Here is a 21,963-nt window from a genome sequence, read left to right on the forward strand (position 1 = left end):
GGTGGATACGCATTCCTACCATTCAGAAACGTTATAATTGCGTCCAATGGCCCAAACAAAAATTTGGCAGTAGTTATGGATCTGGATTAAACATGCACATTACAATGGGGTCAATAATGCTGGTGTCTGCAATTGACTTATTTAAAAAAAATATTTGGTCTCTTGTAGGCAGAGCATTGTATGTAATGCTGTATGAGCAAAATTCTGCTTGTGCAACAGGACTTCTTCTTCTCCTCTACCCTATCACACATCCCCCAAAAAAACTGCTCCAGAGGGGGGTGGCTGTAGAGGAGGGACACGTTCTGCTGTACCAGCAGAAATCTCCTGCCAGTGGCGCCAACTCCAGGGGGGCCCAGGGGCTCAGGCACCCACAATTTTTTTGCTGTGGGTGCCCAGCCTCCGCCCTCCCGCCACTGCGTGTCCCCAGCTGCCGCCTTGCCTCTGGCTCTCCAGCACCATGGGTGTGACTGGGCCGGGGCCTGCACCTCCACCACGGGGCCTGATCCACCAGTTGGGGCCTGATGCGGCCCTGGACATGCTTCTGGGATGCAACCACAGTGGCCCCCAACAGAGGCCCTGCCGTGCAGGCCCCAGCCTAGTCGCTGCCAGAGTGCTCACGCGCCCCATGCCGAACCGTCATGATGTCACACGACATCATTGATGTCACATCACACCTCGATGTCATGATGTTGCAGTGTGGCGAGCGTGCGCTGGGCACCCAAAGTCTGGGGCCCCAGTCGGCACTTCTGTCTCCTGCGCAAGCAGAACAGCAGTGTTAGATGCATCCGAGGGTCTCCCACACTGAATGGTTGTGCTAGCAAACACTAGCATAGCACATTATTATTATTTATTAAATTTATATACCGCCCTTAGCTGGTGGCCTAGGTCACCTGCCTCACCCCTTGGAAACTTACCTGGCAAGGGGGCAGCAGAGGAGGGCAAGCAAAGTGGCTGCAGCATAGAATTACATCGGGATCCACAGGTAGCATAGATAGCAGCTGCAGCTGCTTCCCTCTGGTCAGCGCTCTGGGACCTGCCTTCATCCCCACCCCCCATCACGCCAGGTGCTGATGGGGGACCAGGTGGTGAGAAATGATTTTGGTGTCCTTTGGAGCAGCACAGAAAGTTGTGCGCTTCTTAGGTTGTGGGTATCTTGTTCATTGCCTGGGATAAGAACTTAGCATAATTGGTTGTTATTTTGTATGTATTGCTTAAACACTAGCTTCTGGGTTAGGGTGGGCTATTTTATTATGTGCTCACTGGAAGGACAGATCCTGAAGCTGAGGCTCCAATCCTTTGGTCACCTCATGAGAAGAGAAGACTCTCTGGAAAAGACCCTGATGTTGGGAAAGATGGAGGGCACAAGGAGAAGGGGACGACAGAGGACGAGATGGTTGGACAGTGTTCTCGAAGCTACAAACATGAGTCTGACCAAACTGCGGGAGGCAGTGGAAGACAGGAGTGCCTGGCGTACTCTGGTCCAGGGGGTCACGAAGAGTCGGACACGACTAAACGACTAAACAACAACAACAACATTTTATTATGTATATGTGTATTGTTGTTATATGTTTGAAAAAATTTAATTTTAAAAAGTGAAAAAGAAGAAAGAAATTATACCAGAGCTGCTTCCACTGTACTTTCTGGTAGTGCCTCACTACATCTTGCTAGATGTTGCCTTAAATATTTGGGGCAGGCTAAATTCACCACTGCAAAAACTGAAATTGTATTTTTAACCGTAACGTGGACATCCCCATTAAGTATATAGCCCCTTAATTAGTAGACTCATGTAATGCTCAGGATAGGACCAGTAGAATGCTTTTTGTCCCAGGAGAGTAGCCAAAGGACAGACAAAAAAAAGGCGCTGAGGCACTGAAGCTGCCTGAGAGGCTACCAAGAAGAACAGAGGCCTTTTGGCACAGCCATTTGCATTTCAGCCTATGATCCTAAGCTATCAAGGAGACAGAAAGATGTGAGAGGTTTCCCTGCAAGGCCCTGGAAATGGCTCCAGGTCCCTCCAGGTCCTTCAGACACGAAAGACTCCTGAGACTGGCAGCAGCTAGACAGTATGACTGCAAAAACAAACAACAACTTTGAAACAAATATCTGAAACAAAATGGATAAGAAATTTATAACATCCTGGTTATTTCACATATACTTCTTTTCTTAGAGAGTTCAAATGAAGGCTCTGCTGAATTTTCAGAGATTTACCCATACAAGCTATCTAACAGGGCTGGTTTGGTTGCTGTACCTCCCTTCAACAGTTGATGTACACTATGAGGTTTTGGATAAAGGAAAAATGTCATATGCATGGAACAATTGTATTGGTCACCCATGAACTTGACATTTAATTCTGCTTTCACAAGACATAAAAGGGGCCTCTGATTAGCCAAATGCAGGGGCTTCTGGCTCAGTTTCAAGACGTGACATGCATACACATACATACTTGGGTGGAAAGCAGCTTGTTTGGAAAAAGGGAATGCGTATATGTATGTGTGGAGGAAGCAAGAGAGAATATTCAGAAAAAGTACAAACCTGCTTATTGACTTGGATCTCAGCTCATTGTTGAAGTCCGTCTTTGTTCAAGTTCACAATACTCATTGCACAATACACTCACTATTTCATTATGTCTTCCTGAAGTTTAGTACCTAGACTGACATGGCTTGAACATCCAGGAAAACTCTGGTTTAGTTAGGGTGTGTGTGTGTGTTTTTCAAAAAGAAAAATTCTACAGGCCTCACTTTAGTACCATAGATGGTGGTGCAGAAAGCACAGATTGTTATTTCCCTGTGTTGAGATAGAGGCCTGGTCCTTTGCCCTTTAACACAGGCAGCCAGACTGAGCCCCAGCATCAGAAGCTTCAGATCACTCCACGCGTTGGCTTTCCATCAGTTTCAAAATGGGCCAGGGAGTGGATTCTCACACTTCTTTTCAAATATGTTAACATTCTGTGAAAAGCTTCATTCTAAAACAAGTCAACTCGTAAAATACAACCGAGCTGTAAGATTAAAATTGGAGCAATTTAAATAAGTAGGTCGGGTGGAAACTGGATACCTGGAAATGGCCTATTCCCCTCCCCAGGTGTTGCGTAGGGAAGAAGTTAGGGCCCGTGATGCCTGAGCCCTTCAGGAAGACGTATTGGATGGCCGTGTGCTGCTGCAACGGCCAGAAATGTTGAATTCCCAAAGCAGCTTGAAAACGGAGAAGTATTCTTTTGGCTAGGATTTAAAGCCTTGCCCAAGGATGGGCAGAGGTCCTAGGAACCTAGCTGTGAAGGGCGCTTCCCAGCCAAAGGAATGCACACGGCAGATAGTTACCTCTTTATTGCCAAGCTGGCACAGTCGTTTCTACGGTTCTGAAGACCCATCTAGTGTCTGGGCAGCTGTTCCCAGGTCCACGCTCAATGCAGCGACTGCAGCAACAGGGGACCACTCTCTCTCCCTCACTTTGGTATGTACCTCCCCCTGACGGGCTGCACACACACAGGGGGAGACTACTCCCACGTGACAACTTCCTCTGCTCATCCCATTTCAATCCCCTCCTGGTTCTGGGAGACAGTGGTGCAGGAGAGGGTGGAGAAGCCCCGGCCCCCCTTCCCTTGCCTGACCTGCCTCTTCCTCCTCTTCTTCCAACCCATCCTGTGCTCCACCCTCCATCACCAAAGCTTCCCCTGCCTTGACTCTTGTCTCCTGCCTGGAAGTCGTGCTGCCTTTCCCAAGTCAGACTCCAGCCCCCTTTTCCTGGCACACTCATCAGCCTCCTGCCTGTCCTTGACATTAGTGAGGTGAAGGAAAAGAGAGCCTAAAGGCAAGGATTTGGCAGGGAAGGTCTCTGTAATCCTCACCATTTACTTGCTTAGTAACAGCTTCAATGCAATAATCCCGTCCCCTGTTAACAGCCATGTCCCTCAAGGAGCCTTCGTCCAAATTAACATGCCAGCACAATCCTCTTTGTACATTTAACTCTACTAAGCTCTCCTTAATATTGCTGGGCACTGTGATGAAACCCACCAGTTGTTCCAAGGAGGCTCCAAGCTCTGCAGAAATGTTATCTAGCTCACTTTTTTAAAAAGTGACAAAATACCAGCTGGAGAAGGAAACCAAATAGAACAAGCTCCCCAGTGTGTGAAGGGAAGCAAAGTGCTTTTCTATCAACTAGAAAACAAGAGGGTTTGAAATTCACACCAATTATGTATGGAGCAAGCACAGAGATTGTTTGCATAATACAATTGCCACAGAACAAATCGTTATCTTGAGAAACACTGTGTTAGCTTAAGTATGAAGCTTTTGACAGCACCTCATTCAGCCCCACAATGCTCTGTGTGGGTCTTCCCCCATCCTGGTGCCCTCCATATGTTTTGGGGGTTGCACCCCCCTACTTCCTTGACCAGGGGCCACAGTAGCTGGGGCCGGCAGGAATTGCAGTCTAGAAATATCCAGAAGGCACAAAGTTGGGTGGGACTGCTCTGTGACAGCAATTTTCAAGCGGTTTACCTCAGGGAACAACTTATTTCTGAAAAGATGTAGAGTCCATGTTTCAATAGCTGAATATTTTCAAAGCAAATAAACACTTCTGAAGGGATTCCAGGGTGTATTTTAGTGCAGTCAGTTTACCCAGCCCTACTGAGCTTATTGAAAGTGCACCCTAGAAAACACCCCAAACCATGTTCAGAAGATTTGAGCAGTTAAAGATATGCAACCTGCTTTTCAGGGAATCGCATCCAACCCTGAAAACCCCCTCATAAGCTTCCAAAACCCTGTTTGAAAACCAGCGAAGAAGGGAGGTTTGTTTTCGATACATTTGCCCATCATATCAATGCATGACCAGCGATTCATCGGACATAACCAAAGCACAACAAAAACTCCACACAGCCATTCCATCTGAGATTCACAGTGTATTTAGTGGCAATAATACTGAATGGTAGGAGGGTAAGACAGAAAGGTCGACAAGGACTCCAAAAGTTACATAGAAGAGTTCCAGGGCACAATCTCAAAATAACAAAATATAATTGAACAGAGATCATATTATGAAATAAGCCGCGCAGTGGCTTAATGAATAGGGCTGGGGTATATATGTCTAAAATCAGGGTGTAGAGGAGGGAGCAGAGGAGATGCACACACCCCTCTGAAAGTCTGGAGGGAGGGAATGGTCCTTTCGCGAACGGATTACAGCTACTTCCTACCTCATAGCCGCACACATTTGAAAATGAATTAAATTCCACACTCCAACCAACATTGGTTTCACCCATACCTATATCATATGTGTCAATATTATACCCTGGAGACTGGGAAAATATAGCAACTTACTGCTTAGCATTCCTATAGCACTTGGGAGTGTTCAAGTTGCTTCCCATTCATGATCTCAGTGTATACGTACAATGACCCTGTAAGGATGTCTATGATTATTTCTTTATTGCATGTGTGGACCCTGAGAGTGGCCAGCCTAAAGCCTCCTAGTGGGTTCACTGGAGAGTTGAAACAGAGAGAAGGACCCAGAAGCCCATTACCTGGACAAAAGGCATCCTAGCACTCCGTCATCAACCACTTCAAATCTTCTCATCACCAGAATTCACCCTAACTGCAATCTACACTAATGGAAGAAGGTGCTTGTGCTGAAAGCAACACATGAGAGCCTTCTAGAACAAACAAGCACACTGTGGGTAGTTCAAGGAATTAAAGCTACATTTCAAAGTGGGTTCAAAGCATAGAAGAGTTACAGGCAGATAATGCTAATAAAAGAAGAGGCACCATCGTGCACCAGGGAGCACAGCATATGGCACAGAAGGAAGAAAAAGGGAAGGTCTTTTTCCTCCTCTCCCTGCTAAGAAGATGCTTGCGAAGATTAGAGTCTCAGGAGGTCTCCAAGTCATTCAACATTCTTGTATTTTGTAAACAGGTTGTACAAAACTCTTAGGGTAGATTTCAGGTCCAAGTTGACAACATCTGAGGGATTTAAAAAAGAGAGAGAGATTTTTAGGTTAAGAGCTTGACTTTTAAAAAAAAGAAAAATAGTCTTCTGCTAAACAAGCTTTTTAATACCAAAATGCCCCCTGCAATTCCCTTTATACAAAATTATGAAAAACCTCAACAATAAAAACTCCCATTAAAACAACTCTCTTAGGAATGAATTTTATTTGAACACTGGACTGAAATTTCAGTAGACGGTCTTTTCCAGAGACTCACTGGGAAGTTTAAACACATAAGCACATGTGAGAAAATAATCAATTTTTAGAAAGTTACAGAATATATTTTTCTTCTAATAAAGCTGCTAAACTGTTGGACCAACAGCCTGACAATTTAAGGCAGCTTCATATTTTAAACCAGCACCTACACAAGCCTGCTCCAAACAGAAAAGTATTTGCAATGCTTCTGGAAACTATTTAGGAGAAAATTTCCAAATTGTAGGGGATGGATTATTTGGGCAATCTTGGAGGCCGATGGGCCTCTATAGGCAAACAGGAGAAAATGCTGGTCCATGCTTTCCCTCCTAAATGAGGGAATTTTATAAACAAGTCCCTTTCTGGGCCGCAGCACAGGAACCCTTCCCAACACGGCTCATTCACTTTGCCTTCATTATACTGATTTCCCAATTCCTTTGCATGAGGGACAGAAAGTTGTCTCAGCCACCACACGAAACTTCCGCATTGCCCACAAATCATAACTCAGCAGAAGATTAAATACAGTGTCCATAAAGCACATTAAATGTTACGGCATCAAATGATATTTGATGCAAGATTAACAGTGCAATTCTGGACATATTTACTCAGAAGTACAGTGGTACCTTGGTTCTCAAACGCCTTGGTTCCCAAACGACAAAAACCCAGAAGTAAGTGTCCGGTTTTCAAATGTTTTTTGGAAGCCGGACATCCGATGCAGCTGTCGGCTATTGTTTTGTTTTATAGTACAGTACATTGTTTACTGCTTTCATTTTATGGATCAATGGTCTCATTAGAGAGTAAAATTCATGTTAAATTGCTGTTTCAGGGGTTGTTTTTAAAAGTCTGGAACGGATGAATCTGTTTTGCATTGCTTTCTATGGGAAAGCACGCTTTGGTTCTGGAACGCTTTGGTTTTGGAACAGACTTCCGGAACGGATTAAGTTTGAGAACCAAGGTACCACTGTAAATTCCACTGAGTTCAGGTGTGCTAACTCTAGAGGGGGCCGCCTCAATATTCCTTAGCAGGGGCCTCAGCTCCCCCAATATTGAGGGGGCGGAGGAGGCCAAACTGCTGAGCCGAGCGCAGGGCCACATCCAAGGCAGGCGAGAGAAGAGGAGACACGGCCATTGAAGCTGCACAGTGCTGGGCAGGGCCTCCTCCTGACGCAGCAGTTGGCCCCTGCAATATTTGGTCCAAGGTGGCACCTCTGAGTTCCATGGGGCTCACTCAGTGGTGGCCGGTGCCTATTTTGCCTGGTGGGTGAAAGGCAAGGAGGCCAACAATAGATGGAGACAGAGCCAAGGAGAGGCGGAGCCCACTAACTCCAGCTTTCTCGCCTTCCTCGTCCCTGCTGAGTTCTACAAGAGCAACAGCGAGACTAAGGAGCAGGAAGACAATCAACTGCGTCATCCTCTAAGATGGTTGTCAGCATGAATACAGGGAGATGAAGGATGAGACGGGTGGGACAGAGCCTCATTTGCCCTGATAGACCAGCCTCTGCTAGTGACACTGCCTGGAAAACATGGCCGTGGAAATTCAGCCTTAGACCACACTTTATGGCTGTTAACCATCTTGAGAATGAAGCCTAGAAGAAAGCTACAGAAAAACAGCCCACGTGGACATGGCTAGAGATGCTGTTACAGTTGGGAGAACTAACAATTTAAATCCCTCCCATGCTTGCCAACATGCATGTCCAGTTGAGCATGTGCGTGTTTCAGTGGAACTGCGCACGATACCTTCTGGTCGAGCTTTGGGCTTCTTCAGCCCTCCGTCCTGCATCAGTTCAAAAGCAAAGGAAACATTGTGAACCTGCAAAACAACAACAAAAAAAACCCTTACTTTTTCAGTAGGATGAAAAGGCCCCCTCCCTCTGTTTCCCCCCTCATATTGCTTAGCTTATCCCTGGATGCACGCACCCCAGGATTATTAAGACAGCCTACATTCTTAATGTATCATCTTCTTTCAAGAAGAATCACATTGCTTAAACCCTTTAGGACTTGTTCAGGTGACCACACAGATCAATGTAACGTGCCAGCTGGAAGTTCATTCATTTCAGCCACAGCCATTTTCGGGCCTGGAATTGAATTCCAAGCATAGAAATTCCATGAAGCAAAAACCCTGCACATATGAACACTTGCACATCAGAGAGGAACACTCTCCCTGAAATGCTAGCTTTCCAAAAACAGAGACTTTTTATATCTGTGCGGAAGTATTAAACACGTCCCTCCTCATTCCCGCAGCAATTGGAAGTGCTAAAATCCAGGAAATGTCACATGAAGGGTTGTGGGTTCAAGCCCCACATTGGACAAACAATTCCTGCATTCCAGGGGGTTGGACTAGATGACCCTCGTGGTCCCGTCCAACTCTGCAATTCTTTGATTCTGTGACTGGTTCATCTAGTTCAGCTGTCAGAAGTGATAGGAGCCACAATAACTGTTATTGGCAATGCACTGGCCCGTGCAAGGGGTTCATATATGAACCAAGCTGTAAATGACACATCAGTGTCATTCTGATGAAAACAGGCTTCATTCATGATATATGGATCAAAGTGCAGCAAATGGAAATGTGAAGAATATTCTCTTTGATTAAAGGCTGGAGTAGGTTGTCTATAAGGCCAGCTTTGGAGGAACATTTTGTTTTGTGCAAATGCGCCGCGGTGGGTGGGGTATCTCTTTCTGCAGTTAGATTAAAAGAGCGCACTTCCCTGCTGCCATCTGCCTTGAAATGACCAATTCTTGCAATATTACACCACACACAGGAGGAAGGGATTTAATTAAAACTACTCACAGCTCAGTGAGCTGAGCAGTAAAAACAAGGAAACACTTCCCCACCTTTGAAGTTAATTGGTTTTTTTAAAAAAGAGTTTATTCCTCCTAATTCTTGCTTACCCCTGACTCTAATAGTCAAAAGCACAATCCTATGGGTGTTCTGTTTTTAGGGATTTTATGGTTGGACAGGTTACTTGACTGAGAGGTGCCTGGAACACTGTGGGCAAATCAACGTACAAGTCCTCTAAATAAGCCATCACAAAATAGTACAAACTGAGTTTCTATCCTTCCTCAGATACAGATACAACTTCCCTTCCATCAGGGGCTCCAAATATTCCTATGCAAGTCAACCTATGAATTAATATTCATTCATACTTGTTATAGTGGAAGTTCAATATTTTTATAAGGCTAGGTTGGTTCAGCACACAGAATTCAGTGAGCTACAGACTTCACTATTCTTATTATACCCTATTATTAGGGTTGAGGTTATCCCATACCCTTTTAAAATGTGTTTTTTGGGGGGGAGGGTGTTATTGAGTTGTTGTTGTTTTTATTTTGATTATGTATTTTGTAGTTTTATATTTTGATTTTACTCTGTTACCCGCCCTGAGACCTGCAGGTATGGGGCAGTATATAAATTTAATAATAATAATAATAATAATAATAATAATAATAATAATAATACCACCCTATACCTGTACGTCTTAGGGTCATTCACAGATGAAAATCAAAATCTAAAACTACAAAGTACATAATCAAAATAAAAACAACAACCCAATAACACCTCCCTCAACATATTTTAAAAGGGCATACTATGACACACTTCTTTGCTAACAGTAACATAATTGCAAAGCTTTCCCCAACACTGAAATGAATAGAATTCAGACAAGTGCTTTTAGATGTCAAGTAAGAGCTTACCTTTGAACAGTGACTCAGTGAATTGGCCATTTTATAGTATACACTATGTGGTATTTCTGTGACTGGAGACTTTCAAATTCTGCTTTTTTAGATTGCAATGTATAGGTTTACTTTTACTATGCAAGTTGTTGGTGAGAATTGCTGTTCTTAGGAATTCTTAGGAACGGTTTTATAAATCCTCAAAAGAAAAATAAAATAAACGGAGCACACCAACTGTGTGCACGCAAAGGAGGTTGCTCCTCTTCTTCAGTTAGGAGCTATGTCCTCGTGGAAGCAGCTGGATGGGGGGGCAGGATGGAGCAACAGGCACTGTCTATGATATTTTTCGGCCACATCCAAGGAGAAACACGTGCAACCCTTCGAGGAGCAGCCAAGATCCCCCCACCAGCCATTTGTGTGAGAGAATGGATTCTGTCCCCTTCACCTGCCCTTTGTCTCTCCCAAAGGATCAGCAGGATCATGGCCTTTTCAAGTGCCCTGTGCACACAGATCCAGCTGCTCTCTTGGACCACCGTCTGTGAGATAAGGGTGACTCCACAGACTTTACTTTCTCTTCAAATTATATTTGCAGGCCATTTTATCTTTAGATTTCTCTCACACACCCCTGCAGCTAATACATCATTGTAAAGCTGCGGGCTGCACATTAGCTGCTAGATTAATTGGTTTTCCAGGTAAGATTCATGGCTAAGCTTCTCAGAACCTTTTCACAGAATTATAAAATGTTAACCGTGCAGCTTATCTGCCGCCATTATGAGAACGTGCTGGTTTCACTCTGGCTTTAGTGGCAAATATAAAGACAGAAGGCTCGTTTGAATGCGGCAAACCAAAGTTGCCTGGCTGGGATTTCTACTCACCTTCTGATCAAAACTTTCAGGCGTTAAATAGAAATTGTGGAGCGGAACAAAATAGTCCTCCAGGAGACCCATCAGTAAAACCAGGTAGACGCCATCTGCAAACTGAAGAGAAACACGAATGACACCCCCGCTGGGACCCCAGGAGAAGTCAAACAAGAGGTGCTGCAAACTACACACTGAATCAATAATCAATTTCTCCTTGGCACTTCGGCTCTGGTCGGAATTGCTGGCATCAATTCATGTTTGCAGGGATTTAATGATTTATTATTACCCCACTGAGGATCGAGGTGAAGAAAAATGCTAGTGCAACAAGAAGGAGTGTTCCCAAGTGTGCTGAGTTTGGGGGTGGGGACCAATCTATATAATAATAATAATAATAATAATAATAATAATAATAATAATAATAATAATAATAATTTTTTATTTGTACCTTGCCCTCCCCGGCCGGAGCCGGGCTTAGGGAGGCTAACATCATGAAACTAAGACAGTATACCAAGAACATAAAAACAGGCAATCAATTAGTTAAAATACATCTTAAAATTAGTTCAGAGCAAATTAAAATCTGGACAGATGGCAGTCCACAGGTAAAATTGAGAGTGGTTAATATTCTCCAGGGCCAACTGTTACCACTGGTCTTATAAAGGACCTGTGAGCGGGCTAGAAGGCCTCTTTAATGCTTGTTCTTATACAGAAAGAAAAGAATCAGACTGAACCCCAGCTTCCTTCCAAGGCAGCCATATTTAATTCCTCATGCTGCAGCAAGAGATACAGAACACAGCAGGAGAAATAGGAACTTGGCTTGCCTGTTTTTTGGATAAATACATTTTGGGCAAGACTGTGACGGTTCCCATGCTTAGGTTTCAATACCAGAGAAGTCTTTCCTTGCATTAAAGCTATTTAGCCAGGGCTGGTGTAGCAACTAAAATGGGCAAGGTGAGTTTATTTGCAGTGCAAATGAAAGTTTACAGACCCCTTATCAAAACTAGTAAACCCTATAGCCAAGAAATCCTAAGACCAATAAGCTTGCACTCATTTTCAGTTTAAGGTTTTTCTGTTTGCTGGGTCTCAACTGCGCATACCCTTTCTACCACCTGCCTGCAAATTTTGATGACCCAAAAAGAACAGGAGGAGCACCACAGGAAGGTGAGTTTCACTACTGTTGCTATTATTAAGCACTTACATTACTTCTGCCTTTGTCTAAACCTGGGTAGCTAACCTGCGTCCCTCCAGGTGCTGAGGGCCTCCAACTCTCATCAGGCCCTGACAATATATCCAAATGGTCAGGGTTGATGTCAGCTGCAGTCCAGCAATCTCTGGAAGGCCACAGATTAGTGCTTCCCCATCTGCACCCCAGGCAGTGCAAACCAGATGTGCTAAACTAGATGGAGGTGGGGCTCAACAACATCTGGAGAGCTTCATTTGGGCTATACTCTGTTCTTAAAAAACAACCACCAGTTTCCTCATATACGACCACCTTAGACCCTTGGAATAAAGGAGTGGGAGATGTGGAGACATCTGTGGCCCCCTTACAGGCCCTCCATATAAGTAAATGGAGGAACCTTTCCATTTGCTTCTGTGGAAAAGGGAAAGGAGTTGAAAACTCAGAAAGGAGGAGGGATCATTTCCTTTCCAGACCATGTTGCCTCAAGACCAAGGATGGAGATATTTTATGTAACTTCAGTCCTTCCCCTTTGCCCCATTCAGCTACATATAACAGGGAAATTGGATTGAAATTGGGGGAAACTCTCCAGGGGAGAAAGACAAGGGGATGTAATATTTATCTACGGCAGCGATGTAGCTTAAACTGGTCCTGTATTTAGGCTCAGATATTTGAGTGAGAAAGCAGCTTAGAGAGAGAGGTTTTTATCAGCAAAAACAGTCTTGGAGGAAAAGTTTACGTGTTTAAAACCCAGTCATCTAATAACATTTACAGCCTCCTGCAGACACTTTGATTTATTTCTTGATTTTAAAAAGGAAGATGTTTTAAAATATCTGAAGGCACGGTTTGACTGTCGACACTGGTGCTGAGTAATGCCTCTTACCTGGGTTTCTAATTCTGTCACTTCCAGATTAAGTTTATTTAGGTGCTTGTTCACAAAAGTGATCAGGGACTGAAAAGGAAAAAGAGCATAGCAGGTAAGGAAATTAATAAGCAACCGATATGCAGATTGAGGCTGCAACCCTAAGCCCATCTACTGGCATACCTAGGACCACACCACTATTCATTTTACACTTCTAAGAAGGAACGTAAACACATTCACAATACAAAACCACCCATTTGTAAACCTTATGCTTATGCAGAAGGAAACTTTGGCAGGTTTATTATATTTGGAATTCAATGGAACAGGGACTGATTCGCATTAAGTGTCTTTTGCCATGCAAGCAGCCTCTGGTGGCATTCTCCAGCATGCTGCTCCCGTGGGGAAATGTCGTGCTCTGGAAGCGTCTGATGAAAGACAACCTGGACCTTTCAAGGAGGCTTGCTTTTAAACATTTTTAAGCACAAGAAAGCTCCTCAGTCGAGAGACTCATCCACAAGCAAAAGGAGGGAGGAAGAATGTAAATCCTCAGGAATCTGCAAACTGCCTAAGGCAAAACTTTATTACACGCCTCTGCAGCGAGGATCTTGAGTGTTTTTGCCTGACTGTCCTTTGATTAATGTCTCTTGCTTGTGAGGATGGAGGGGCGAGTGAGTGAGTGGGCGTAGAAACTCGCCTACTGCACAAAATAGAAAAGTTGCATTCGCTGCTCCACCCCCCTCTTCCTTTGGACCCAGCCACCCTTGGCATGTGGCTGCCAGAAGGCTGCCCAGAAGACCAGAAGGGGAGGTGGCCCTCAGGCCAAAATAGGTTTCCCTCTTGTGGTCAGGGGTCAAAGTGCAGAAAGGACGGAGAAGTGGAGTTCAGCAAAGAAAGGGCTATCAGCTGAGCGAGAGGCACTTTTTTGCTTCATCCAGGTTGCTGGTCAGTTTTAAGTTTTTCATCCCAGGAAAAACACCCATTCCCAGAAACATGACAGAGATCTTTGTCAGAAACAGTAAACAGAGGGCAAATACAGGCTGGGATTTTTGTGCCAGCAACTTAATGTGGAGGCTGCAAAAAAAGTTGTAATCGTGAGGAGTAGGACTCTTGCAATAATCACCAAGCACCTAAAAAGCCTTTGCTCCTGGTTCGTGTCCTTAGACAAGCAAGACCCTTGCTATCTGAAGAGAGTGGGAAAAATGCCCACTGGCCCATTAAATACAAATGGCATGTTACCTTTTTTACGACACTTAGTTTATCTGGAGCGTGGTCAAAGAGTGTGTCAAAAGCATCTCGCTCTGGTTTGAGAAAGGGAACAAGGTTTTAACAAATCAATAAACGCTTTAGTGAAAATTCACAGAACCAAGATATGCATTATTCCGTACTTATCTAAGTAATGGACTCACTGAGCAAGGGGAAAGCCAGTGCTATGCAGTGGTTAGCGGAGCAGACTAGGATGTGGCGGACCAAGGTTCAATTCACCAGTCAACCATGAAACTCACAGCCTAACTTGCCTCACCAAGTTGTTGTGAGGATGAAATGAGAAGGGGCAGAACCAAGTATGCTACCTTGAGCTTCGTGGAGGAAAGTTGGGATATAAATGAAATGAATGAATGAATGAATGAAAATAAGCACAGAGTGCAAGTGGAGATAGCCTTCTGAGAAGTTAATCCCAGTTGTTGAGGAGTCCATTACTCTTCTGCTCCTCCATGCAAATGAGGGTGTTCCATGGAAAGCAGAAGGTGCAGATCAAGCTGCACTGGGACTGAGAACAAAGAGGGCAAAAGAAGGAAGAGAACCTGTTGCAACAAGGAACAGAGGAGGCCAGCAAGATATGTAAGATCATAACAGCTGTGGGATTGCCCCAAGCTCATGTGCAAGGCAGGAGTCAGACCACAGGAGTCAGGACTTGCTGGAAGCACAGAGAAGGTGGGAGCTATCAGCAGCAACAGAAAATAAGCTGAACACTGTAGTTTGGCTGTACATCAAAAATGTCCAGTGCAGTCCTAGTTGGCAAAATGGGATGCAAGAAGACAGGCTGCTCTAAGCCCAAAAGGAGAATGAGAGAGTTGTTTTAATGTGCCACCTTGGACAAAAACAGGTTTAAGGGCAACTCCTAAATTGTGGGAGACAAACTAGAGACAGAATTACTAGTTTGAAATGCAACCTTATTTTACTGCTTTTCGAAACTTGCACATGGATCATTATTATGGGTTAAAATCTTGTACTTACCAAATCTACCCATCATCATCCTGCAAATCAGAGTTTTAGAAAATGCTCAGTTAGTGCATTAATAATGGGCTCCTAAGAGACCACAACTGAATAAGAAAACCCAGGTATCTCCCCCCCCCAATACACCCCAGACCAAGATCAATCTTGCTACACAATCTTTTATGAAAGGCAAAATTATTACCCCAAATTGCCAGAGAACAATTTGCTTATATACCACTACCATTATACTAAAATCTGAGCTCCAAGGAGGGTGACATGGGGATTCCAAGGCCTTGTGCACCTCCGGGGGGGGAGGTCAGTGCTGGTCCAAGATGTATCGCTGCCTGAATCAAAGCATCCAAAGCTGGATTGCATCCTTCAGGCATCAAGTTCTGCCTTCTCTGAAATTCTGATGCCTGAAGAATTCTTCTTCATTTCACTGTCTTCCTGGCATTACTCAATGAATGACTATATAAGTATATAATTATGGACAAGTGCCCCCATTCCCAAGACAGGTTGCCCACCACTACGATGCAACGTAGATCAGCAGGAGAGCCACTAGATGTATCATAGCTTTTATTTTCCGTTCATACAAGGCAACAGTGAGCCCCAACAGGCCTGTCTGATGCCCCACCTGAACCAAGGGAACACCCTAGAATATATCCACAGAAACGTCTGCAGCACGCAGGAGTTCCTTCAAGGCAGAGAAGCATGAAAACCACTGGTGCACATACTACAATGGTCTACAAAGGTCCAGATACTGTTTAGGGGGCACAATGGATGGGGCTGTCCCAGGTGATCCCAGGCGAGAATTTTCTGAGCGCTCCCCATGAGCTCAGGGTAGGACAGGGGTCAGCAAACTTACCATGCCTCGGGCCGGTGTCTCCAGCGCAGATCGCGCAGCGGGCCGGGGGGGCGGGAGTGTGTGCCCATACACGTGCGCACACGCTATTTCTGGCACACTTCCGGGTCAGAGGAGCACCGGAAATAGCTTGTGCGCATTTGCACAGGCCTCCTCCAACTCGGATGTGCACCGGAAATAACGCTTGCACATGAGAAAATAATGCTTGCGCATGTGTACAAGCTATTTCTGGTGCTCCTCTGACCCGGAAGTACGCAGCCACGCAGCGCAGCGCCGGTAAGAGCGGGCGGCAGCAGCAGGCGGTGGGGGTCGCCGCGGGCCGGATAAACAAGTCCCTCAGGCCTTATCCGGCCCACAGGCCTTAGTTTGGGGACCCCTGGTGTAGGAGAAGGGCTTACTCTGTGGTGGTGGTGAGCTCTTCTGTGACCTGGGCTGTCTGGAGAAGACCTTCCCGCTTCTGGAAGACAGAAAGGAGAATGTTTGTGGCACAACACTAAATTCTGCTTGAACTGTGACTGAAAAGGCTGCCACCATCACCAAAGCAGGCGTCAATCATGTAAAAGCAATAACAGCATCTCAGTGCCCATTATTTTTCATTTAAAGTACAAATGAAAGCTATGGGTGGTAGTTGCCCGTCTCTGAAAAGGCCCTCTTCTCTCACAAACAGAAGAGGTGCACCGCTTGTCTACCTGCATTATCTTAAGAACTAAAACACCCTTTTTTCTTCAAAGTGACTGATTAAATCTACATACAGCTGAAACAAACAGTTAGTTGGTTAAAACAAACAGGAGTTCCTTAAGAAGATGACAGCCTTGATTATTAGCTGATGGTTCCAAAGAAGAAAGAAAAAGATAAAAGTAGCGTTCCAATTTAAGGCAAAGTCCTTTGTAAACTCTTCCTCTCTGTCAGAATCTGTATTGGCCCATGGCGAATTACCATACAAATGCATCAAAGAAGCATTCTAAAATATGGGTTCTTTTGCTCCTCTTGAGCAAGAGAAAGCATTCGTGCAGGCTCTGAAATCCCTGCTTAACCTAAAAGTTGTGCCACCTAGTGGTGCCTTTCTTAAATACTGCACTTTTAAAAGCAACAAAGGAGATTGACGCCCTGTTTGCACCATGTTGCTATGTGGATTGTTTCTGCTGTCAGAAGTCTTTTATTTTCCCCTCCTCCAACAAATGGAGATAATCAAGCAAGGAGGCATCTTTGAAAATGCAAAGGCCAAAGTCAGGCGCACTCTCCTTTGCCTTCAGCAAAACAATTTCATCCCACTCCCAAGTGACCACAGCTTTAAATGAAAGACAGACCTCTGAAGCCAGGGAGATGTATTAATCTCTCACATTCAGTGGAGAGTTTATAGATGCGAGGAAATTGCCCTGCACCTTTGGGGACTTTGCAAAGTTACACCATCAATCTATCTACTAGTGCTGTTTATGGCAAATTGTTTTCTTCTCCCACAGTCCCTAAGAAGTAACATCAAGTCACAGAAAACAACCACCATCAGCAAACGGTTTATTTAGCATATTGCAGCTACAGCTGTTATCAATACAGAAGTTTTTTAAAAAAAGAATTCCAAACATAGCACAGACCTTCATCAATTATGAAATGTATGCAGCTCTTAACAGCCATGGGCAAGAAAAACGGGGGTGCTTCCATGCACGGATGATAAGGGCACCCAACCCTTGCTTTTCTGCTTTTCCCTTCCTTGATTTCTGCAGAATCAGAAGAGCCGCTTTGCTCCCAGATTTCTGGAATCCAAAAAGCACTCTGTATCTAAGGGATCAGCTCCCTTTCCCCAGCTGGGAGTCGGGTGTGTGTACAATATTTCCACTGAGACAACATATTTCCCAAGTCAATCTTGGGAAAGAAGTATCTCTAAAAAAGGCTGGCAGCTTAATTAAAAGCCTTGGCATGTATAGAAACAAGCAGTCAGAGCTGAAAGCAATTCATTAACAATTAAATCAACTAATTATTTATATTTAAAATGATTCCAACTAGAGATGAAACTATGAATACCTGTTCTATGTGACTGTATAATCAAAATAAGATTTTGTTGACCCTTGAAAAGTGCCCTAACGCACTGATGTGATCAGCTCCACTTGCTCCATGTGCCAGAACAGACAGACCAGCAAATCTCAGGTATGCCTAAGGCAGGGATGGTTTGAATGGGAAGTGCTGGGAGTTGCTGGATGTGGCTGCTTTGAGTTGGAGCCCAACACCCTCCTAGTGGTGCAGAAATAAAACTGCTAGCACATTTGTAAAACTAAGCACGGTCTGGTATGGTTTCAAATTGGATGGGAGACTGTTGTGTGTCAAGATTCCTGCACTGGAGGGGGCTGAACTAGATGACGCTCTGGATCCCTTCCAACTCTATAATTCTGTGATTCTGTAACTGTCTGCAAGGCCACAAGTTAGCCACTCCTGATCTAATGGCAGGAGAACATGTGGCCAATAAAGCCAAACCATGACTGCCTATGCTTCTCCATTTCTGCTCAGAGCAATTGTTTATTTTATTATTATTTCACTGACTGATTATCTATTGACTCTTAAAACAAACCCCAAAACCAAAGCCTTAGAGCAATTTACAGAAAAGATATAGCAGTAAAATTATCAATAAGAATTAAGAACCATTTAAGACTTTCATAAAAGTTAAAATGGCAACACACTAAAAACAGATTAAAACTTTCATCCACTTTCTAAATGTTATTATTTGCAAACCTCCCAAATTAGGTCCAGGCCAGTTCTAGAGCTTGATTCCCTGAGCTGGTGTGTGTGTGTGTGTGTGAGAGAGAGAGAGAGAGAGAGAGAGAGAGCGCTTTAAAGTGTAACCAACTTTCAGAAAACAGAATAATATCTGTAGGAAATACATACATAAGGTTTCAACATGCTCTTACCCTTACGACAACCACTTGCACAGAAACATGTTCAGGAAGTCGGATGGGAGCCCGGAAGTGCATCGCCAGAGCCACCAGCAGGTGGAGAATGGACACCAGGTTCTTGCCATGGATTGCTTGAAGGGAAACACAGGTATATAGAGACACACAAATGTTAAAAGGCAATTAAGGGAAAACATTTTCTGGGTAAGTTTTGGATCGGTGATCTGGGGTTGACCCTCTGCCTCCAGGGAGCCCCAAGAACCCTGCCTCTCTGCTAAGTCTTCCGCAGAGCCTCTTCTTCAGAATGGCACATCTTTTGCACTCCAATCCCCACCCACAGCAACTGCAAGTTAGCTGGGGGCATCTTTAATCCTCCCCGATTCCTTTTGCCTGCATCCCCAGGTCTCTCTCAGCTCACATTCAAACCACACACCGAAAGCGCCATGGGACCACTTTAAACATCCATGGCTTCCCCCAAAGAGTTATGGGACCTGTAGTTTTTCAAGGGTGCCTATTCCCCTCTCAAAGCTACAATTCCCAAGAGGGGTTGACTGTTAAACCACTCGAGGAGTTGAAAAAGCAGGTTACAAAAATATGCTGGAACATATGGGGAACAGCAGATGAAAACTGACATCAGAATGGTGTCTCAATAAGAGCTTTGAGTGGTCGGGGGGGGGGGCTCAGTGTCCTGTATGGCAACTTGCTCCTCCCCCATGAGCGGCAGAAATCATGCTAAATGAGCTAAATGACACAAATCAAGCCATTTTGCATAATTTACATGAGTTGCAGAATACTGTTTTGCCTTTGCTAACCTGCCCAATGCCACGGCAGGGGGAATTTCTGTGATCACACCAGCCTGCCTTACACAGATGTGCATCTACCTGCCCAGTACTGTCTACTTTGACTGACAGCTGCTCTCCAGGGTCTCAAGCAAAGATCTTCCCCAATCTTGCTATCTGCGTGGAGACAAAAGGGGCTGGCAGTGGAGCAGCTCTGCCCTGGAGCCACGGCAAACCCAACCCAGACAAGCTTCTTACAGTCAACGTTCCACTTGATAGCCCAGCCGTGGGGTCGCAGCAAATCGTGGACAGCTTCCAGGACAGTCTGCAGCTTTTGTTTCTGGCCTATTTCCGACTGCGTCACTTCGGCCACGTTGAGCTTACGGCCAGCTAGTTTCTCTGGGTTGGGAAAACAGACAAGCAGAAACAAGATTCTTCAGGTAGCGCAAAAGGGATGGGGAACATGGACCCCCTGCAGCCAGTTCCTCACCTGGCCAGGTACAAACCCATCAGCTTTTTAAAATTAAAGTGTATTTATATTTTAAGATGGTTATAAGCCACACTTATATTTCAATAAGAATAAAATCAACAAAAGTATCCAGTAAAAACATCAATAAATCCAATCTGATTGGTTAAAAAGAGAAAATTCATATTTCAAAGGCCTGTCCATAAACAAAGATGGTTTCCAAAACATGTCTGAAAGAAGGGAGGGGTGGTTTCTGCCAAATGCCCAGTGCTGGGGAGTTCCACAGGACAGGGCCTGCAATACTAAAGGGTTGGTCCCCAGCGGAGGCCAACTAAACCCCAGGGATGTGGGGAACCGCCAGGAGTGACCCACCAGAGGATCTCAGTGATCAAGGTGGAGTGTAAGGGATCAGACAGTACTTAAGGCATTTGGGCTCCTGCATTCTGCAAACAGTTAAGCTTCCAGACCAGATACAAGGGCAGCTCCACATAAAGCATATTACAGTACTCAGTCATGGACCACTGAGGTCAAGCTGTCATAGACCAGGAACTAAGGCGGTCTCATTCACCTGGTTCACACCACTCAAATCCTGGCTTCATAAACCAGGATCTGCACCTGGAAGCGCCCTTTGCTCATCCCTTCATGAGAGTCAAGTGGCAGTAAACTATAGCTTCCCATTACCCGTGAACTGGGAATGGTGGTTAAAGGCTTTCAAACAAGCGAAGAATCATAAGCTGCGGCTTCATGGACAGGCTTGATTGAAATACATTAACCAAGCAATGGTTAACTGCAACTTCCTGGCTTGGTTCCCTGCTGGTGGCCAGTCCACCGTCCCTCAGGCCTTGTGGGCGGCTGGACTATATTTTGAAAAAGAAAGAAAGAATGAATTCCTATGCCCCACAAATAACCCAGAGATGCATTTTAAATAAAAGGACACATTCTACTCATGTAAAAACACTAGGCAGGCCCCACAAATAACCCAGAGATGCATTTTAAATAAAAGGACACATTCTACTCATGTAAAAGCATGCTGATTCCCAGACTGTCCATGGGCCAGATTTAGAAGATGATTGGGCCGGATCTGGCCCCTGGGCCTTAGGTTCCCTACCCCAGTTTAGCATTATGAGAACCATCTCTCTCCTCACCTGGCATGGCCACAGGGAGAGTCTTTTGCTTCCACTTTTTGATTAATCAAAGCTTGCCCCATCTTGGCTCGTTTCGACAGACCATGGTTAACCTCAAACCACAGTTTGCGCAGTTGGCTTGCCTCAAAAAACATACTTAAGATTGACCAGTTGAAGCTATGGAAATACTGTAACGTTGAACTACGGTCAATCAAAATTGGAAGCAAAAGATTACGGTTGCCTCCTTTTCATTAGTCTCAAGTCCAAAACACAGCCCTTTTGGTTTAGCAAAGCCTGCTTTTCCTCAGCGACCAACATGGCTGAGTGGTGATTCAAACCCAGATTCCCCTCGGTCCAGCTCCCGCCCTCCGTCCACTGCCACCTGCCTACCGCAGCCACTCACCCAAGAGCTTCTGTAGCACCTGCCCATCATAGACATCCTCCTCAAGCTGCTTGACAATGATTCTTTCTTCAACCAGGACATCATTTATCCAGTCAATTAAAACCTGGGACAATAAAGAAAAGACATAGATTACTTGGTTGGTCCTAATACATTATTTAGTTTCTATCCTTTTAGCGGGGGGGGGACACCTCAAGTCAAGCAGACTTTTGGGGGAAACTATGAAATTTATTATGGTGCCAGATTTCCTGTATTAGAATTAAATTCTTCAGCTGCATCTCACAAAAATAGCACTTTGCAAAACACTTGCAAGCCCCATGCAGGCAAAAAAAGATCGTCTGATGTCACTGTGAGATCAAGTGATTGACAGGTGGGCAGCTCCACCCACCAGTCAGAACTTAGGCCACAAAACGTGGGGAGATAACCATCTGGCTCACCAATTAGACCTAGTTCCTCATCCCTGATCTATACCCTAGTGAACCAACTAAAAATATCAGTATCAGCGAAGCAAATGGACAAACTGGGAATT

General features: G+C 44.8%; 1 protein-coding gene and 1 long non-coding RNA gene across 3 annotated transcripts in view; one reads left to right on the top strand and one right to left on the bottom strand.

The window, feature by feature from the left end:
- The first annotated feature begins 704 nt into the window (after positions 1–704).
- Positions 705–2,148, top strand: LOC128413552 (uncharacterized). Its single transcript, XR_008330369.1, has 2 exons — positions 705–982; positions 1,829–2,148. It is a non-coding gene; the product is annotated as an uncharacterized LOC128413552 (long non-coding RNA).
- A 2,730-nt stretch (positions 2,149–4,878) lies between these two features.
- The window catches only part of PARVB (parvin beta), a 41,860-nt gene continuing 24,775 nt past the window's right edge, over positions 4,879–21,963 (bottom strand). For both annotated transcript variants that reach the window (XM_053387646.1, XM_053387647.1), the window contains exons 4-13: positions 21,438–21,540; positions 19,703–19,843; positions 18,684–18,799; positions 16,188–16,246; positions 14,949–14,968; positions 13,953–14,014; positions 12,738–12,806; positions 10,696–10,797; positions 7,892–7,964; positions 4,879–5,939 (exon numbers count right to left, since the gene is read on the bottom strand). In XM_053387646.1, coding sequence (XP_053243621.1) covers positions 5,863–5,939; positions 7,892–7,964; positions 10,696–10,797; positions 12,738–12,806; positions 13,953–14,014; positions 14,949–14,968; positions 16,188–16,246; positions 18,684–18,799; positions 19,703–19,843; positions 21,438–21,540 — 822 coding nt within the window. In that variant the 3' untranslated portion in view covers positions 4,879–5,862. The remainder of the gene's footprint in view (positions 5,940–7,891; positions 7,965–10,695; positions 10,798–12,737; positions 12,807–13,952; positions 14,015–14,948; positions 14,969–16,187; positions 16,247–18,683; positions 18,800–19,702; positions 19,844–21,437; positions 21,541–21,963) is intronic.

Source organism: Podarcis raffonei, chromosome 5 (genome assembly GCF_027172205.1).
Source record: "Podarcis raffonei isolate rPodRaf1 chromosome 5, rPodRaf1.pri, whole genome shotgun sequence".
Taxonomy (NCBI): domain Eukaryota; kingdom Metazoa; phylum Chordata; class Lepidosauria; order Squamata; family Lacertidae; genus Podarcis; species Podarcis raffonei.